Consider the following 16,718-nt stretch of genomic DNA (forward strand, 5'->3'; position numbering starts at 1 on the left):
AAGGACGTGTGATACTGTGATAAAGTGTAAATACGACAAATACAACAAAATACTAATACTAAAATATTATAATTTATTGTCCATTTAGCGTAATTTATTTGCTAGTCGTGTAAAACCCCGGCTACTATAAATCTCGCCTGCCAAAAGTCCAAGTTCACGATGTACGGTTATCGGAATTAGTGTGTTCGATGGAATTCAAAGGTGCGCGTTTCATCGGGATTTGTGCCGACGGAATTGGTCATGAACGACGAACAAGTTGGCTTTAACTTGGATGATCTTAGAAAGCTTTGCAAGTCGTACATTGACTACACGCGTACATACATGGATCGCAAACAGATCAGGCGAATCAACAAGCAGCGTTCCACATTGGACAATTTCGTGTTCCAGTTCTCATCGGAAGTAGTGGACTTTAGCTCTCAGTATGGCAGCGACATTAGCATATCTTACACGGCCAGCAATGTCACCGGCAGACCGAGCAAGTTTCCAAACTATGGAGACTTTCCACAGTCTTATGTTATGGTGAGTTTTTTTTAATCCAATTTCTTCTAGTACCTGTGCACTTATCGTTCACTTCGCTGAAGGATTGTATCACTCCCATGACCTACAAGCCTACAAATTATTAGACAAATGTTACATTTTAATGAATGTTTACGATCTTAAATTGTTTTATGTAGTCCATAATAGGTATTTAATTTTTTATTGCTATGACTATCTAAGCTTGTCAAATATTATATTAGTTTAAACGGTTTTAAAAAGTGTTTTTGTGTATTAAGCTGTTTACTTAGCTGTAATAAATTATTTTACTTTCTTTAAAATTTTAAAAACTGTAATTAATAATATGCTCTTGTATGTTTATTATTCTTCACATTTTATTTTAAATATATGCAATATACGTAAGATTATAAAAGTATTATTAACTAAGCTATTATGTTCAAATATTTTTCCAACCTTCAATTTTTTTTTTAATTCAATTATTCAAAGGATTATTATTTTGTTTAAGGTCAAATAGTTTAAAATGAGTTTTTGTTTTTATTTTTATTTATAATTTTGTATTTATTTTTTTTTTTACGCAGAGGAGTTATGGACCATGGAGAGAACTTGCACCATCACGAAAATGTCCAATTATGCCACAAAATGCAGGAAGAATAAGAAGCGAAGATTATATAAGTAAGATAAAGTAAAAATAAAACAAATTAATTATTAATATTTTTATTATATGTATTACAGTATTATCATTTGAAACACCAGTCATTCCTTTGGTAATTTCCATATTTGAAACGTTTACTCCTGGGTCTGTAGTACGAATATCAGGCAAAGTTGTTGACCTTCCTGAAACGATGGCATGGAGATTATTATGGGAAGGATTGCCTCAGAACTGTAATGGCTTGAGACATTCTCGATTATTTGCTCCAAAATTAAATTACATAAAGGAACTGGTCAAGTAAGCCAAAATATTACTTAACTATAAACTTCTTTGATTGATACTAATGTTATTATATTTCTTACAGAGAAATATGTATAGAGTTTAATCATTCCCAATTGGATTACTACACCGAATTAGATGCTGTATCTATGGGTGGTATTTTGAAGTATCCAGAAAGTGGAGAACTAGACATTATTTCTATACCTATGGTTACTCATACATCCTTAGGATATGTTTATGATAATAACGAAGAACAGAACCAGGAAATATTGTCAGATATTAGAGTGCCATCAATGGCTTCAAATGTAAGTGATTTTCAATATATATATATATATATATTTTTTAAATTTTAATTATTTTGGTATATTCATTTTTTAGTTAACTATGTCGACTAGTCTAGATCCATTTTTGAAACTTATCAAGAACATTGAAGAACTTGAAAACGAGTGGCGTAAAGTACCCAACATTGATTACACATTGCGATTGCCGGTACACTTTTTTAGAATTAATTTATAGTACATTATTACTATTAAAATCATTATCCCATCCTAAAATTGTATTTATGTAAATATAGAATGAATCATTGATGCAAATATTTTCATATTTGGATTTAAAATCATTGCGACTTTGTATGAGGGTGTGCAAGCGCTTCTATAACATTTGTACCGATGGATATTTCTATAGAGAATTAAATTTAAAAGTTAGTACAAATGTTTAAAAATTATATACTTGAAGAAAAATAAATTAATACAATATATTTTTTAGCCCTATTGGTGTTCATTTTCCTATTCAATGCTCATTTCATTAGAGCCATACTGTAACCAAATGACAAAGTTGGATTTATCTTGGTGTGGTATTACAAAAGGGATACTCAGCACAGCATTTAACTTGTATGTCATTTATGCTAAACAATATAATGATAACCATTTGTTTTAAATTATTTATTGAATGTTTAGATTTATAAAGAAATGTGGTACTAATTTAACTCATTTACGACTAGACTGTTGTGGATTTGTCAACGATACCACATTAATCGCAATAAATTTATTTTGCAAATGTATAAAAGGTAAAGTTATTTTCGTTGCAATATTTGTACCTAATAAAATATTTATGCAACTTATGGTTATTTAGAATTGAGTTTGAGAAGTTGCACTTCAATCGATTTTGAGCTGATATGTCCACCACAGAGTTTCCCAAAAATGGAACGTATAGATTTTTATAGAACAAATATTACCACAGAGTGTTTAATTTTTTATATAACGTGTATGCCCAAGTTGAAGCACATCAATTTAGGTAAATAGTTAACTTTTATATTATATAATTTTACTTATTGTGATGATTGTACTAATTTTTTTGTTTGTTTTATCATTGAATAGGTTCGTGTAAACGAATTGATTGTATGGACCATGTTGCGCATGCTTTGTCAGTATCAAACAAGCAACTAGTGTCTGTTGACTTTTGGAAAAGTTATACACTGTCTCCTACTGGATTACGTTTTTTAACTGCTCTTAAACAACTCGAAGAAATTGATCTCGGATGGTGGTTAGAATACATTTAAAAAAAAATCATATTACCACAAATTTTGATTCAACTAATATTATTTGTATGTTTTCAGTTTAGCTTTGAGTATTCCAGGTGATAGTCTCTTGGACTTGGTCAAATCTTGTCCAAGATTGAAAAAAATCATTGTTGTGTCATTACGTGGTGTTTGCGACCGCGATCTACTAGCGTTTGCTGATTATTGTCCATTGCTGGAACAAATCGATTTGGTTGGCCTCAGAGCAATTACAGTTGACGCTTGCTCCAAGTTCCTACAGAAATGTAAAAACCTTAAGTTAATGGATGTAAATTTTTGTGAGAACATCAAAGAAGGAGATGTACAAGTTTGGCGATCAAAATATCCCAATGTATGCATTCAATTTACTACTTCTGACCATTCAAATGTATATCATTACTAGATTATTACAGTAAGTTATATCTTTATTTTTTTACATTTGTTTTTCAAACTTTTTAATAAATTGTAAATGCATGTTATCAAAAACTGTAAGTTCCTCAAAATACAGTTTTGTTGAGCATTGAAAAATACATTTAATAATTGATGTTAAGAAATATGATAAAATTTATAATCAAATTATTGTTCTATTATAAAAATTAAAAATGTACATGTATACATTTATTTATATTGAGAATGATCATTGATTGTGTAATCATTTTTACGAATACTATGAAAAAATAGATAATATAGAAAAAAGTTTAATCATTATTATACTTAAACTCAAAGTAATATTATTATTTGTTAATGTTTTTAAATTTTAAAAGACTAAGTAAAATAAATATGATTGATTAATATTAAATGCAATTTAATTTTTTCATAATTATTTCTTTTTTGTTGTTTAATTTGTAAATTTTCATTGATTGCATGTTTTATTAATAGGTGATTATATTTTTAATTTAAAATTCACACTAAAAATGTATTGTAACTATTACCTAATATTATACAATCATACTTTTTATTGATGCTTACTCAAATAGTTATTATTTTGTTTAATTAAATGTTTTATAATTGGAGCTAATTGAATTAGGTACACTGTTTAGTTTATTATATAACTATTACGTATTAACTTAACCGTTAATTGTAATTCAGAAAACATTTATATTTAATATCATAATTCACAATATATTATGTAAAAGCAAAAACATAGAAAACGTGCTCAACAACATTAAATAAATTTAATAAATACACATTAGTTATAAATTTTGTATAATAATTCAACAATGTGCAATCAGTAACTTAATCGTTTTGCATTACATGTAGTAATAATAATAGTAGTAGTAATAATAGTAATAATAATAAAAAAAAAAATCATCAAACAAACAAAATATATACTCTTAAAACAATCATAGCAACTATTAAAGAAAGTCAGATTGAATATCATACAATTGACTTTATTTTAGTATACCAAATACTAGTACCGTATTTTAATTCGAATGGGAGGAAACTTTTATATACATAATTCTAGTGTATTTATCTAATAAGAAAAACATGAGATTTTGAGTGGAATGAACCGTCACAGGAATTCGTTGTGGCTACGGCCCTAAGTCACTCTGATACTTAAATATAAATAATAAAATGTAAAAAATTAAGTTACCTAAGTACCAAGTTATAAATTATAGAAATTAAGTTTCAGAAATTAGAATATTTTTTACTGATGAATGCACAATAATGACATGACACCTAACTTTTTCATTAATTTGTTTAAATTAAATTAAAACTACATTACATTATTTTTATTTCTAAAATGTTTTGTAGAACAATATATACACAACCGTAAGCGACCATAATCTATGTAAATATATTAATGTATCTAGTTTTCCTTAGTCTCTGGACTTATCTTTTCATTTCAAGTAGTGTATTGCCTTTGATGGATTTTACAAACATATCGTGTGTTGTACGCATTTATGGCAGTGATGAATTCCCAGGATCGTTGAAAATATTATTGCGTGTGTGTTACTTCCTCGTCGTTCTGACCAGAAGTGATAAGAACGCCATGAACCGAAAAACGATGATCAGTATAAATAATGAAGCTATGTCCATGGTGATGTTTGACTGGGGAAAAAACAAAAACAAAATAAGAATAGATTAGATGCGTTTAAAATTAAAACACGGTACATAATAAAATAGGATTGTAGCTAAAGATCTCAGGAGAAAATAATTATTCGCTGCCAGCTGACATTCGTCGTTGTTATATTTGCATTTAATTCGAAACCAATAATAATCAAAGACGTTGTTGTCTGTTTACCTCTAGAAAATTGTTCGACTCCAAGACGGCATGACCGGAACGCGGGCACGTTGTGTTCGCTCTGTTGCAATTGATGACGTCGATGTCTGCCCACTGGTTGACTTGCAGCCCTTCGTTGGCGTACTTGAACCACGAAAAGACGCTCAGCCATCGGAAATAATACGGAATTGATCTTGAAAACAAATAATTTTAATATATTATTATACTTAGCGATAACTATTATTACTTATTTATATACCTATATATATATCATAAGAATGCTGTCATAATATTATTTATTTATATTCGATATGAATGCGTTGTACAAAATTATTAATTATTTATACTAATTATTTTATTGTAATAAGTATTACGATTTTGCATTATATACGTGAGTGATAATTAAATAATACACTGTGTTTTGTATATACTGCAACTTACCCGACGTTCAAAAAATAACCTCCAAACAGCAGGAAAGGTATGACGAACGTGGGCCCCACAGAAAGAGCGATCGATATAGAACCGCTGGCACATGATACAAAGTAACCTGAAAAAATCATACGAATCATGTATTAGTACGGGTGAGTGTAATTATATTATTTAATTTTAAGGGCTTTGGAGTTGGATATTTTATTTGTGGGGGTTGAAATCAGACAATTTTTATAGTTACGGCGTGCTGTGACTGTACAAAAATAAATAAACAGATTAATAACTGTCGAAATCCATATCACAGGCAAAATAAACGGAAAATTATTGTAGTTAAATTTCACAGAGTACTTGGATTGTAATTATTTTTTAATTAGAATGAAGAAAACTTTATTCAAGTCGCGTTGGACTCTTATTTTTGAATTAACTAATGCGAGAAAATATAATTGATTATTTGGACGTGTATAGTTGTATGACAAATTCTGAAGATTGCGTTTGTTTTTTTTAAATCGAAGTTCAATGCCGACCTGTATTAAATGTCTATAATTATATGTTAATAGTAATATTGTGATTGAACAAATAAAAAACAAAACATCGCAGATTGGACTATTTACTGTTCATAAATGGCCATTATTTAATAAATTTATAAATATATTTTATCCAATGTTGTTGGTTTGTATCATTGGATACTAATTTCGTAATTATTATTACTGCACAACAACCGAAAGTACGACATACCTATACTTGAATGTCGTTAAAATTGCCTGTTTAAAACCCCTTAAAAACGGTCATATGATGATGTCCGCTGACTGAAACCAATTGAGCGACATGATGATATAGTATTTACGTAGATTTACGGGTATTCAGGTGATTCACTTACCAAACGAGACGGCCACCAGACTGACGAGCGTTATGAAAAGGATGGCCGTGAGGAAGTGTATGAACTTTGGGTTTAGACCCACAATGTAGTACATGATTGACGTGAACATTATGGGTATGATTAAGAATATCGGTACCTCGGCGAGGGTTTTGCTCAAGAAGTACACGTCCGTTCGGTACATGCCGCTGTGATGTTCGCGCATGAATACCGGAAGCTCGGAACAGAATACCTGTAATAGTGGAAATAATCTTTTAATAATATATCATAATATGATGGCAGAAATGTTTGTTGTCTTGTAATATATTTATATGTAATGTTTTATGAACCCCTGCCGCCTAGCAGTTGGTAGAAGTTTTTTGATAATTTATATGAACATATAGAAATGCTCTTCTTGTATGCTTATTATAAATTAAACTTTGTACTTAACGGTTAATTCAAAGGTGTCAAGACCTTGTTAAATAATATTAATACAATTACGTAGGTATGTACACTAAATTATGATTTGTGGCTACAAAACCATTAATAAATTGTAATCGGTAATTGGTATATTGATTAAAGTTTATTTAGTGTATTGTGTATAATATATCGATTGATAAACGGAGTATTTTAAACAATGTGGTTAGAAAATATATATATTTATTTGTTAATATTAAGACTATGAACATTTTTTACTGTTATCGCCTCGAGTATGCTGTAAGCTATAATATAAAAATAATAATTGTAATTATTAAGTTCCGAACGTTAAATGTTAACAGATTACTAATAAATTTGTTAATATTATACATAAAATAAAATATAATAATCTCATACACACAAAACATATAATAAATAGCAATAACAATAACTTAAATAATTAACACAAGTAATATTATTGATCAAGTCCAAAACTAGTAGTTACAATTTTTATTTTTATATTATACTATTCAAGGCTGTTAACTAAAATATATTTTTTATTTATTATTAAAAAAATATATCAATTATTATCATGTAAGCTCTGAATTTAGTAGACGCTATAACCTAACCTAACCAATTGACAAAAAAGTTAACAAGTTAACTCAATTTTTTTTGAAGAGTTTTGTTGCTACCTTAGGGAGGCTATAATCTTTCCAAACACACATCACTGTCTCTCTCCTTACCAGAGTTACGGGCATCACTAGGGCCGGTATATAGGTGTATACTCACGTTAATAACGGCCAACACGTTCTGGAACGTCATGTTAGATATACACATGAACAGCGCTCCGTTAATGTTCATTACGCCGTCTTGGTCCAGGTGCTGGTTGTAGAATATGAAACTTATCAAAGCGGCTACTAACTAAAATAATAAACACGATTATGGTTTAGATCGGGTTGGTCACCGCCGCGATTTTACAGGTTTACCAATGTTTGGATGATCCTAATTTTGGTGAGTGCTGGTTCCTTTTTGATACTGAGCCATGACCGCCAGAAGACTGCCGAAAACTGTTCCATCCACGATGCTTTGTACGGCGACGAGACGTTCTCTAGACCACTCAAGCCCCAATAGTCTAACGAGCTCTGGAAAAATCGAAAATCCGACGTTAGCTATAGTTTATTCGAGTTGGAGCCGGGTGTATACGGGTCGATGGTTATGTCGTATTGTAGCAGGCACCCACGATCACATCTCTCAGTAACGCAAGTGACGGTCGTCGTAAAATTTATGAACAAAAATTGAAAAATATATATCGCTGCTGAGAAGGACTACTACTTACACGAATGTGATAAATTATTATATAAAATTTGTTTTACACAGAATTACAGGAAATCCACATTTTTAGCGAGAGTCCCATATGACGAACCGACGATAAATCATAAAACTCGCTAGCGAAATAGGTTATTGATTATACGTACTTGGGAACTGTCGGTTGTGTCTACAATATGTTTATACACACTTATGCAGTCGAGTTTCGTCAATCATCCTATGCACGTATACACACTTACTTTGCTGGCGGCGAACAACTGTTTTTGGTGTTCAATCATGTCATTCTTGTAGCTCGAGTTCTCGTAGGCCTCACAAACAGTGTCGATAGTTTCGAATGAGCACATTTCTTGGGATGGTACGATGGCCAGCAGTTGAATGAAAAAATCCGCCGGGTTGTGGTTCTTCGGGCAGCTGACGCCGAGCCTGTGTACGGAATTGAAAACAGAATATAATATGTTGTGTACAAAGATGGGTAAGAAAATGACAATAAAAATGATCAAAACTTGAATTAGTTAAGCCAATATGAGAACGTAAAGCTAACGCTATAATTTAATCGTTAACGCATTCAGCATTTAAAGCCGAGGGGAAATAATGTGTTGAGTCTAACTACACTCAATTAAAATAAACAATTTTAAACATTTTAATCCGTAATGTTTTGATTTAATATTTTCTTCTTATTTTATATTAAACATGGGTTATTAATTATTATTGATTATGGTTTTCTATTATCATAGTTAGGATTTTATTTTCTAGTTAATTAAATATTTTTTTCCCAACACAGGGCTCCGGTTAATTATTTTTTTAATTTTTTTTTTTAACGATAGTAATTAGTTTAAGTATACAATAGTGATAAATTATATTTTAATCAATCTCGTCATAACAGTATATAAAAAACATTATATCTCGCTAACTATAGCATACCAGGTATAACCAAGGCCATCATACCTTAATTATTCTTGTATCTAAAAACCCCTTAGATAGAGCCAAGTCTAAGAACATCTTATTTTATTAAAATAAAAAATAAAACACCTATCCACCCACTCAAATTTTTTTATGAGTTAAAATACAATTGAACCGGATAGAAATAGTTCAGCCCACTAGGCGGTATATATGTCCATAATTAAGTTTTTTAAAGGTTATATCATAAAAATTTGAACTTTTTTATTCAGATCCATAGTATTTGGTTATTAGAAAAAAATATTTTCAGTAAAAATATAGACATCAATTTTGCAGAAAAGAACTATAAAAATAAATATTAACACCTATGTATTTCAGTATTGTATTGTTAATATTTAAATCGATTTGTGGTATTTGTTTTATTTCAAATCTAAAAGTACCTACTTGTTATTGAGAAGTACAAAATGTTTAGGTATTAAAAATGTGTTAGGATAAAAACATTTTGAGAGTCACTGCTATATAAAATTACGTTTTTTTTTTTTACTTATTATCTAACTAACTATTATTATTGTTTTATCAAGAAACGCTTATGAATTATTTGTTGGCTTAATTTAATTTTAAATCGTGTAAGTACATACATGTAAATTTTATTACGTGTGCAAAAAATACGAAATAAATTTTAAAATTTAATGGAAAAAGCAAAGTTATCAGGTAAATTGGTTGATTAAAAAATTTACCAACTATATTGAAGTTTAAAAGTTTAAATAAGTTATCATTTTAATTAGTTTAGTAGTTTAATTTTGGATTTTTTCATGTAATTTTGGTGGTTAATAATTGGAGTGACGGAAGCAATAATTGATACACCGAGTAAAATTATCTTCAGGCTTATCGCTTTTATTATACATACAATTAAATATATTATAGAGAGATTAGGGAAACCGAAATGATGATTATGAATATAATAATCAAACATAAATCATATGGTTAGTGGTTTACATCGTTAGGAATTATATAATATACAATTTATTATATATATTACTGGGGGAGAGGGTATTTAGGCCTATCTAATCTAAATATATTTAGAGTCTATCTACAGTTCAATAAGAGTGTCTTGGAGGACCTTTTGATAAGATTCAATGTTCGTAAGTCAAGTATTATGGAAAGGTAGTAAGACATAAGTACTTATGACTATTTTTTATTTTATTTTTGCAACTATTTTGTACTTTAGACTCATGTGTTATTGTGTTAGATGTTACAAGAGGTGGATAATGGATATTACGTTTTGAAAAATTCTATGGCATCGTTGGTAGAACCCAGGAAAGCTGTTCGGCCATTGGCCAGCAATAATATTTTGTCGAACATGGAGTAAACCTCAGAGGACGGCTGGTGAATGGTGCAAATGATTGTTTTGCCTTTGGACGCCATTGACTTGAGCACGCTAACCACGTTTTGAGCCATGTACGAGTCCAGTCCCGAAGTCGGTTCGTCGCAGAACATCAGCGGAGGGTCTGTTAACACCTGTTGAAAGCATTCAAAAAACAAACAATATGTAAAACAATTCACATTGTCGAGCTTTATAATATCAATATATTTATGAATTTACAATTATAAATTAAACATTATGTTTATAGAAGAAAAACACAAATCGTAAAATCGTAATAGTCGTATAAATTTTATTAAATTCTGGTGAAGTGATAAATTTTAAAACTTAAGTACTTGCGTTATTTATCAATAATTAATCAATATCTTACCTCGGAAGCAAACGACAAACGTTTCATTTCACCACCGGATAAACCTTTTATTCTGCCGATCACACCGATGATAGTGTTTTGACATTTACTTAATGACAACTAAATTGAAGAAAAATACAAAGCATCATTTTATTATTATGGGTGTAACCACTTTATATACAAACATGATTGAAACTCACTTCTTGTATAACATCTTCAACTCGAGCCATTCGTTTTTCGTATGGTATGTCTCGGTCCATTCGCACCATTGCCTGTCATAAAAATTAAAATTTAGCGTAACAAATAGTGCTAAAGAGCTCAGATACTAATCTCGTGTAAGTAAATCATTATAGGTGCCTAGCAAGTATTTGTGCATTTTTTTTAAATGTATTTCCTTATAATTAAACCTCAAAATAAAACAATCATATAAACTGCTGCTGTGTATAGCGTATATCAACTCGCTCAAATAAATTACATAATATTAACTAGTTATGAAGAGTTTTAAATGTTCTAATGAATAACGTCACTACTCACTCATACAATCGTCTCATATTGTTATATATGTTATTATTATTACAAATTCTTGGTTCATAATGTTTATTTGTAGTGTGGTACTGGTATTAATTGTGTGTCCAATTACTGGGATGCCAGAATTGGTTTTGTTCGAAAGGGAATTAGGAATGTTTGCAGAAATGTATTGCCTAACCTAACAAAATCCATAGTAGCCAGCGATAAACGTGGGTCGTAGACTGATAACGGATTGTAGTCATCGAGTTGGTTATAGTTGCGGAGGCCGATCTCCATTTCTGCGCTATGGTTACAACGAGAATTGATAATAAACTGGACCGGTAAGATCACCACGTGGAAGTGTTGAACCAGACGCTATCGCAGAAAATGTTATACCATATATCAGGGGTCGGCAACCTTTTTAACAACACGGGCCATTTTTTTTTTTCAATTGTTCATCAAGGGCCACATTAAAAAAAAAAATTACATATTATGATATAATACTTATAATTGTATTGCTATTATGAAACGGTTAGATTAGATTTAATTTATAAAGGAAAAAGAATTATATAATATTGAAAATTATATGAAAAATGTTATTGAACAAAAGTGTCAAAAGTAAAACACAAAAATTAACCACCTTTGTGCGGGCCATCAAAAATTGCTCTGCGGGCCGCGGGTTGCCGACCCCTACCATATATGAACAGGTCATCTTTATACTTAATATATGCAGTATGCACGGTATGTTGATATAAAAAGAATCTCTACTATACTACAGTCATCATACTGGTTATATGTTGTCGTGGGTACGAGTTAACAGCTATGTCGTTTGACATGTAGACGTTTAGTGTTTCTTCTATCATATATTAATTGGCCATTGAAATAATGGTATTCATAATTCATGACCTTCTGGAAAAATTTTAATTGGGCTGAGCAACAACACGAAATACGATGGAGTTGTGAATCCGGTTAAATAAAAAAGAAAACCATTTTACTAATTCGATATCTGCCAAATTGTTAATTCAATAACTTTCAATAGTATTTATTTTACTATTATTATTGGAATAACTACAATGACATTTGTTATAATGTGTTTTAAAGTTATTATTTTATATAATTATTATTATTTAATATTATTAGTGGTGAGGATCTACATTGTAAATAATCACTTTGGTAATAATTAATAGCTTTACGATTACACTTAAGTACAATGCATGCCCTACAGTCTACACGTCGTGTCTATAATATTATTTATGGACGCTACAGGAACGAGTCCTTATTGCTTAACACCCATATTCCTAGTTTTTCTTACCTGGAATATTAAGTGCTCTCGGACTGTGAGCGTACCTATGAACAGGTCGTTTTGTTGGACGTATGCGGAAACGGCCGTTAATAATTTACTGTTGACCGGTATGCCGTTAATGGATCTAACTCCAGATTCCATCACGTTTCGGTTGCTCCTAAATGTTAGTGAGTTCAATAAGGTCGTTTTACCGGCGCCACTGGATCCCATCAGCGCCAGTAGTTCGCCAGGTCGCGCCGAACCACTCACTGCAATCGTACATCAATATGTTATAATTTATATGGTACAGAAATAAGTTAATAATACAATTAATAATGATAACAAAATAATATGGATTTTGAAGTTAAACTTCTTTACGCAGGGTAGTGAGGAAAAAAAAAGCGAACGGGCGGCCGTACGAACGCAAACACGGACATGTCGTTGTGCGCAGCCGCGGATTGTCGTAGCTGTATTTTGTAAACGGCTATGGGTTGTGTCATTAAGCGACAGTATTTTTGGCTGGGTTATTAAACAAAGAATACTCAACAATAATATTAATGAGATAAATATTTAGATAAAAACGGAATGATCGTCCGAGATGATTTCATACGGTCGTCGGGGCGGCGGTGCGAAGCGTATCAGTACGTCATATACATAATATTACATAATAATAATAATATTACGTATTATAAATTATAATGTTGGATGGACGGTGACAGCTGATGCGGTTTCGACGACGATGATAATAATAATACCATACACGCGCAGTTGCGACTTGCGATTAAAGGTCCAGGTCGTGCGGCGAGCCAGTTTTTCGATTGGTGGGTGGGTTGAAGTGGCGGTGGCGGCGGCGGCCCGTGGTGGCCAAGTTGTACACGTATCCAGTCAGTGTGCTTTTAGCCATTGTTATTAATATAATAAATAATAATATTGTTATTAAGTAATAAGTAGTTCCTATTTTAAATTTTAATGGTTACTTCGATTTTTGTACGTACTACGTACGACTGGATTTAGTAAAAATAGTAGGTATTTTTATTTTACCTAATGATTATAATTTACAATATAATTAATATTACCGAAATAATAATCTCGAGTTCGAACTATAATATTTGAAAAGGTGAATCGTTTAGAGTAAGGAGATGTTTGATCACTTCCATCAGAAGTATTTATATAATATAAATTATATAAATATATTTAATATAAAATATAAAAAATATAATTTACATTGTTTCTTTTCTTTCTTTATTATTCTCATTACCCCATTCTATCCATGCCTTACTTTCTTTTTCACTCACTCAGTGAGTACCGTTCAAAAGAAGTTTAACTTCCCGCGCGCGTACTGGTAACACACACGAGTTTTTTGGTTGCAGAATCCATATTTAATGAGAATGAGATATCCTTCCCGAACCACGCGTGCGCGCATAACTTTATAATGTTTGATTAGGAGTTCCCACGATAATATATGTCGACATTGGTCGACCATAAAACTGGTGTCGGTAGATCTGCGCGATCGCTGCAGTGAAGAATAGTTAATGTTATTACGCGTGAGTACCGGCTCGCTGTATAATTCGTACGTTAACACGACATAAAACCACGGTAATTAATCTGATCATTGACCGTTGACCATTGACCGTTGACGGTGTCGTCATGTATAAAAATGAGGGCGAATGTAAGTTCCTACACGAGAGTAGCAGGTAAAAAAAATACACACGTTAGTTCCTACACGGCGGAAAAAGGTACGTATGTAAGTTCCTACACGGTAAAAACCAGGTACCTATGTTAGTTCCTACATGGCGGAAAAAAGGTGTAAATATGTATATTCGATGTATATACGAATAAATACATATATGATGATAATACAATATAATAAAAATCGTATAATGCATTTTAATTTTAAAAATTGAATATAATATAATATAAAAAGTAAAAAATATAATAAAAATGAAAACTTATATTTTATGAGGTTTATTTCTATAACTTAATAATTTAACATAATCGTATTTATTTATTTTGCTTATTCTATAATCTGAAATTTTTTCATTTATAAAATCTTCTTTTTCGGCGTATTTTTTACTGATTTTTGGTTTTGGGTTATTAATTGTAGTTCTTATTTTTATATACGTATTTACTTGAAAGAGTTTGAGAATTTCAATAATTTTAAAAATATTTGGATGTTGGTGATAAAAATTAGAGTTAAAATCTGAATGAAAACTTTCACAAGCGTTTGTCGTATGGACTCTATCAGAACATTGCCGCGCCCACATTTTCGGAGGAAAGATTGATTCATTTGATATATAATTGTCTACCAAATAATCACAAAATTCGGTTATAGTTGCATTTTCAGGTTTGTCTGCCATAAAATATTCTGTAAAACATTCTGCCACTTCCTCTGGATTGAGAAAAGGAAGTCCAAAAATATGTACTAACCATTTTCCTACATCGTCATTTGCAGAATTAAATTGTGGTGCGTAACCTAAATTTTGAATTTTGCGGTACCAAGCTTGGCCCAAATGAAAACGACATCCAAACACCTCTGTTTCCGGAAAAATTTCAAAAACTGCTTGATGCATTGCTATTTCAAAATCTAAAATAATTTTTTTAGGTATTACTCCAGCTATTTTTATTGTTTTTAATAATGCAATGTAAGTCTTTTTTTCTTTATTTGGCAATAAACAAAACATTAACGGAATGTACACTCCATTTTTAATGCCATGAATCGTGTATAGTTGCGTATAATATTTATCACTATAGTTAAAAGTACCATCCATATATAAAACATCTAATTCTTTTAACAAATCTATATTTGTTTTACATGAAAAAATAACTATTTCATTTAGCGCGTCATTTTTATATAAAAATAACTCACCTCTATTTGTTTTTATGTCTAATAAACTTAATATTTCGTGAACTTCTTTTCTTGATGTTGGCAGTTTGGGGAAACAATGCATTCTTGCATTATGAATATTCCTTGCTATGAGTTTTAAGTCGGGTGCAATCAAATCTCCTTCATTAACATAATTTGATACTTCTTTTCGTATTATTTTTGACGGTTTTTCAACTATAGAGTCTACAGCTTTTTTTTTGCAAGCATTGCTTATTTGTTGCCGATTTAAAGTGCTATCACTTGCATGGCGGTGATCAAAACACGATTTATCTGTATTAATTAATTGGGCATTTTGACCCAAAGTATAAACTTTTGCACTACACTTATTTATTACACAACGCCACGTAATTTCATTTTTTTTAGATGTATGATGCTTAAAAAATTTAAAATTATTCAAAACTAGTAGTTGTTTGCCTTTTTCACTCAACATGAATGATACATTCTCGCTCATTGTGAATTTGTATAACTGTATATGATTAGTATAAACGGATATGTACGGACACTCAGATGTTTCGAACAATACTAACAAAACTTTTAAGAGAAATAACTAGATGTACATTTTACTGTGTATAGTTATAAGACTTATAACTAATTTTAAGATTATCAAATCAAAATCAAGTTCTGTATCATTTTTATCGATGATGAAAAGTCATAAATATTTTGTATGTCAAAAATATAGATAATAAGATATTTTATCTTTTTCCTTACGTCGAGTCGGTATAGGGGAAAATATTATCAGCTTGTAGCTTGTCGTATTTTCCAGTGATTTCGTATATACATTTATAAGTATTATTTATAAGTATATTTGAATGTAGTTACCTATATTAAATAGCTATACCAGCGTATAAAGTTTCAATAACAAATCTAATTATTATAATATGCTTATTTGTGAAAATGTGTTATGCGATTTGTATTATATAATATATAATCATCATATATTTATTCGTATATACATATTTACACATATATACACATATAGGTACACTTACATATGTACCTTTTTCCGCCGTGTAGGAACTAACATAGGTACCTGGTTTTTACCCTGTAGGAACTTACATATGCCCGTGTAGGAACTAACATATGTAATTGTTTACCTGCTACTCTCGTGTAGGAACTTACTATTCCCCAAAAATGAGTACCCCGAAAGTGTAAAGAAATGAATTCTTACCTGTCGACAAGCCCGGATTAAGG

The 16,718-nt window shown here is 30.6% G+C and overlaps 2 protein-coding genes across 2 annotated transcripts in view; one reads left to right on the forward strand and one right to left on the reverse strand.

Moving 5' to 3' along the window:
• LOC112599915 (F-box/LRR-repeat protein 4) lies at nucleotides 1-5,473 on the forward strand. The gene is made up of 12 exons (XM_025347040.1): nucleotides 1-519; nucleotides 1,074-1,167; nucleotides 1,228-1,441; nucleotides 1,509-1,728; nucleotides 1,802-1,912; nucleotides 1,998-2,123; nucleotides 2,189-2,313; nucleotides 2,380-2,489; nucleotides 2,555-2,716; nucleotides 2,800-2,965; nucleotides 3,039-3,390; nucleotides 5,230-5,473. The coding sequence occupies exons 1-11, from the start codon at nucleotides 241-243 to the stop codon at nucleotides 3,379-3,381; spliced, it is 1,950 nt and encodes a 649-aa protein (XP_025202825.1). The 5' UTR covers nucleotides 1-240; the 3' UTR covers nucleotides 3,382-3,390; nucleotides 5,230-5,473.
• The window catches only part of LOC112599905 (protein white), a 26,159-nt gene continuing 13,577 nt past the window's right edge, over nucleotides 4,137-16,718 (reverse strand). The window contains exons 3-13 of the mRNA XM_025347028.1: nucleotides 12,674-12,912; nucleotides 11,055-11,126; nucleotides 10,876-10,974; nucleotides 10,404-10,642; nucleotides 8,467-8,650; nucleotides 7,888-8,043; nucleotides 7,691-7,822; nucleotides 6,509-6,737; nucleotides 5,644-5,749; nucleotides 5,224-5,395; nucleotides 4,137-5,030 (exon numbers count right to left, since the gene is read on the reverse strand). Of these exons, the coding sequence (XP_025202813.1) occupies nucleotides 4,932-5,030; nucleotides 5,224-5,395; nucleotides 5,644-5,749; nucleotides 6,509-6,737; nucleotides 7,691-7,822; nucleotides 7,888-8,043; nucleotides 8,467-8,650; nucleotides 10,404-10,642; nucleotides 10,876-10,974; nucleotides 11,055-11,126; nucleotides 12,674-12,912 (1,727 nt within the window). The 3' untranslated portion in view covers nucleotides 4,137-4,931. The remainder of the gene's footprint in view (nucleotides 5,031-5,223; nucleotides 5,396-5,643; nucleotides 5,750-6,508; nucleotides 6,738-7,690; nucleotides 7,823-7,887; nucleotides 8,044-8,466; nucleotides 8,651-10,403; nucleotides 10,643-10,875; nucleotides 10,975-11,054; nucleotides 11,127-12,673; nucleotides 12,913-16,718) is intronic.

The sequence above is a fragment of the Melanaphis sacchari genome, unplaced genomic scaffold (assembly GCF_002803265.2).
Source record: "Melanaphis sacchari strain LSU unplaced genomic scaffold, SCAv2.0 Contig0_pilon_pilon, whole genome shotgun sequence".
NCBI classification, from domain to species: domain Eukaryota; kingdom Metazoa; phylum Arthropoda; class Insecta; order Hemiptera; family Aphididae; genus Melanaphis; species Melanaphis sacchari.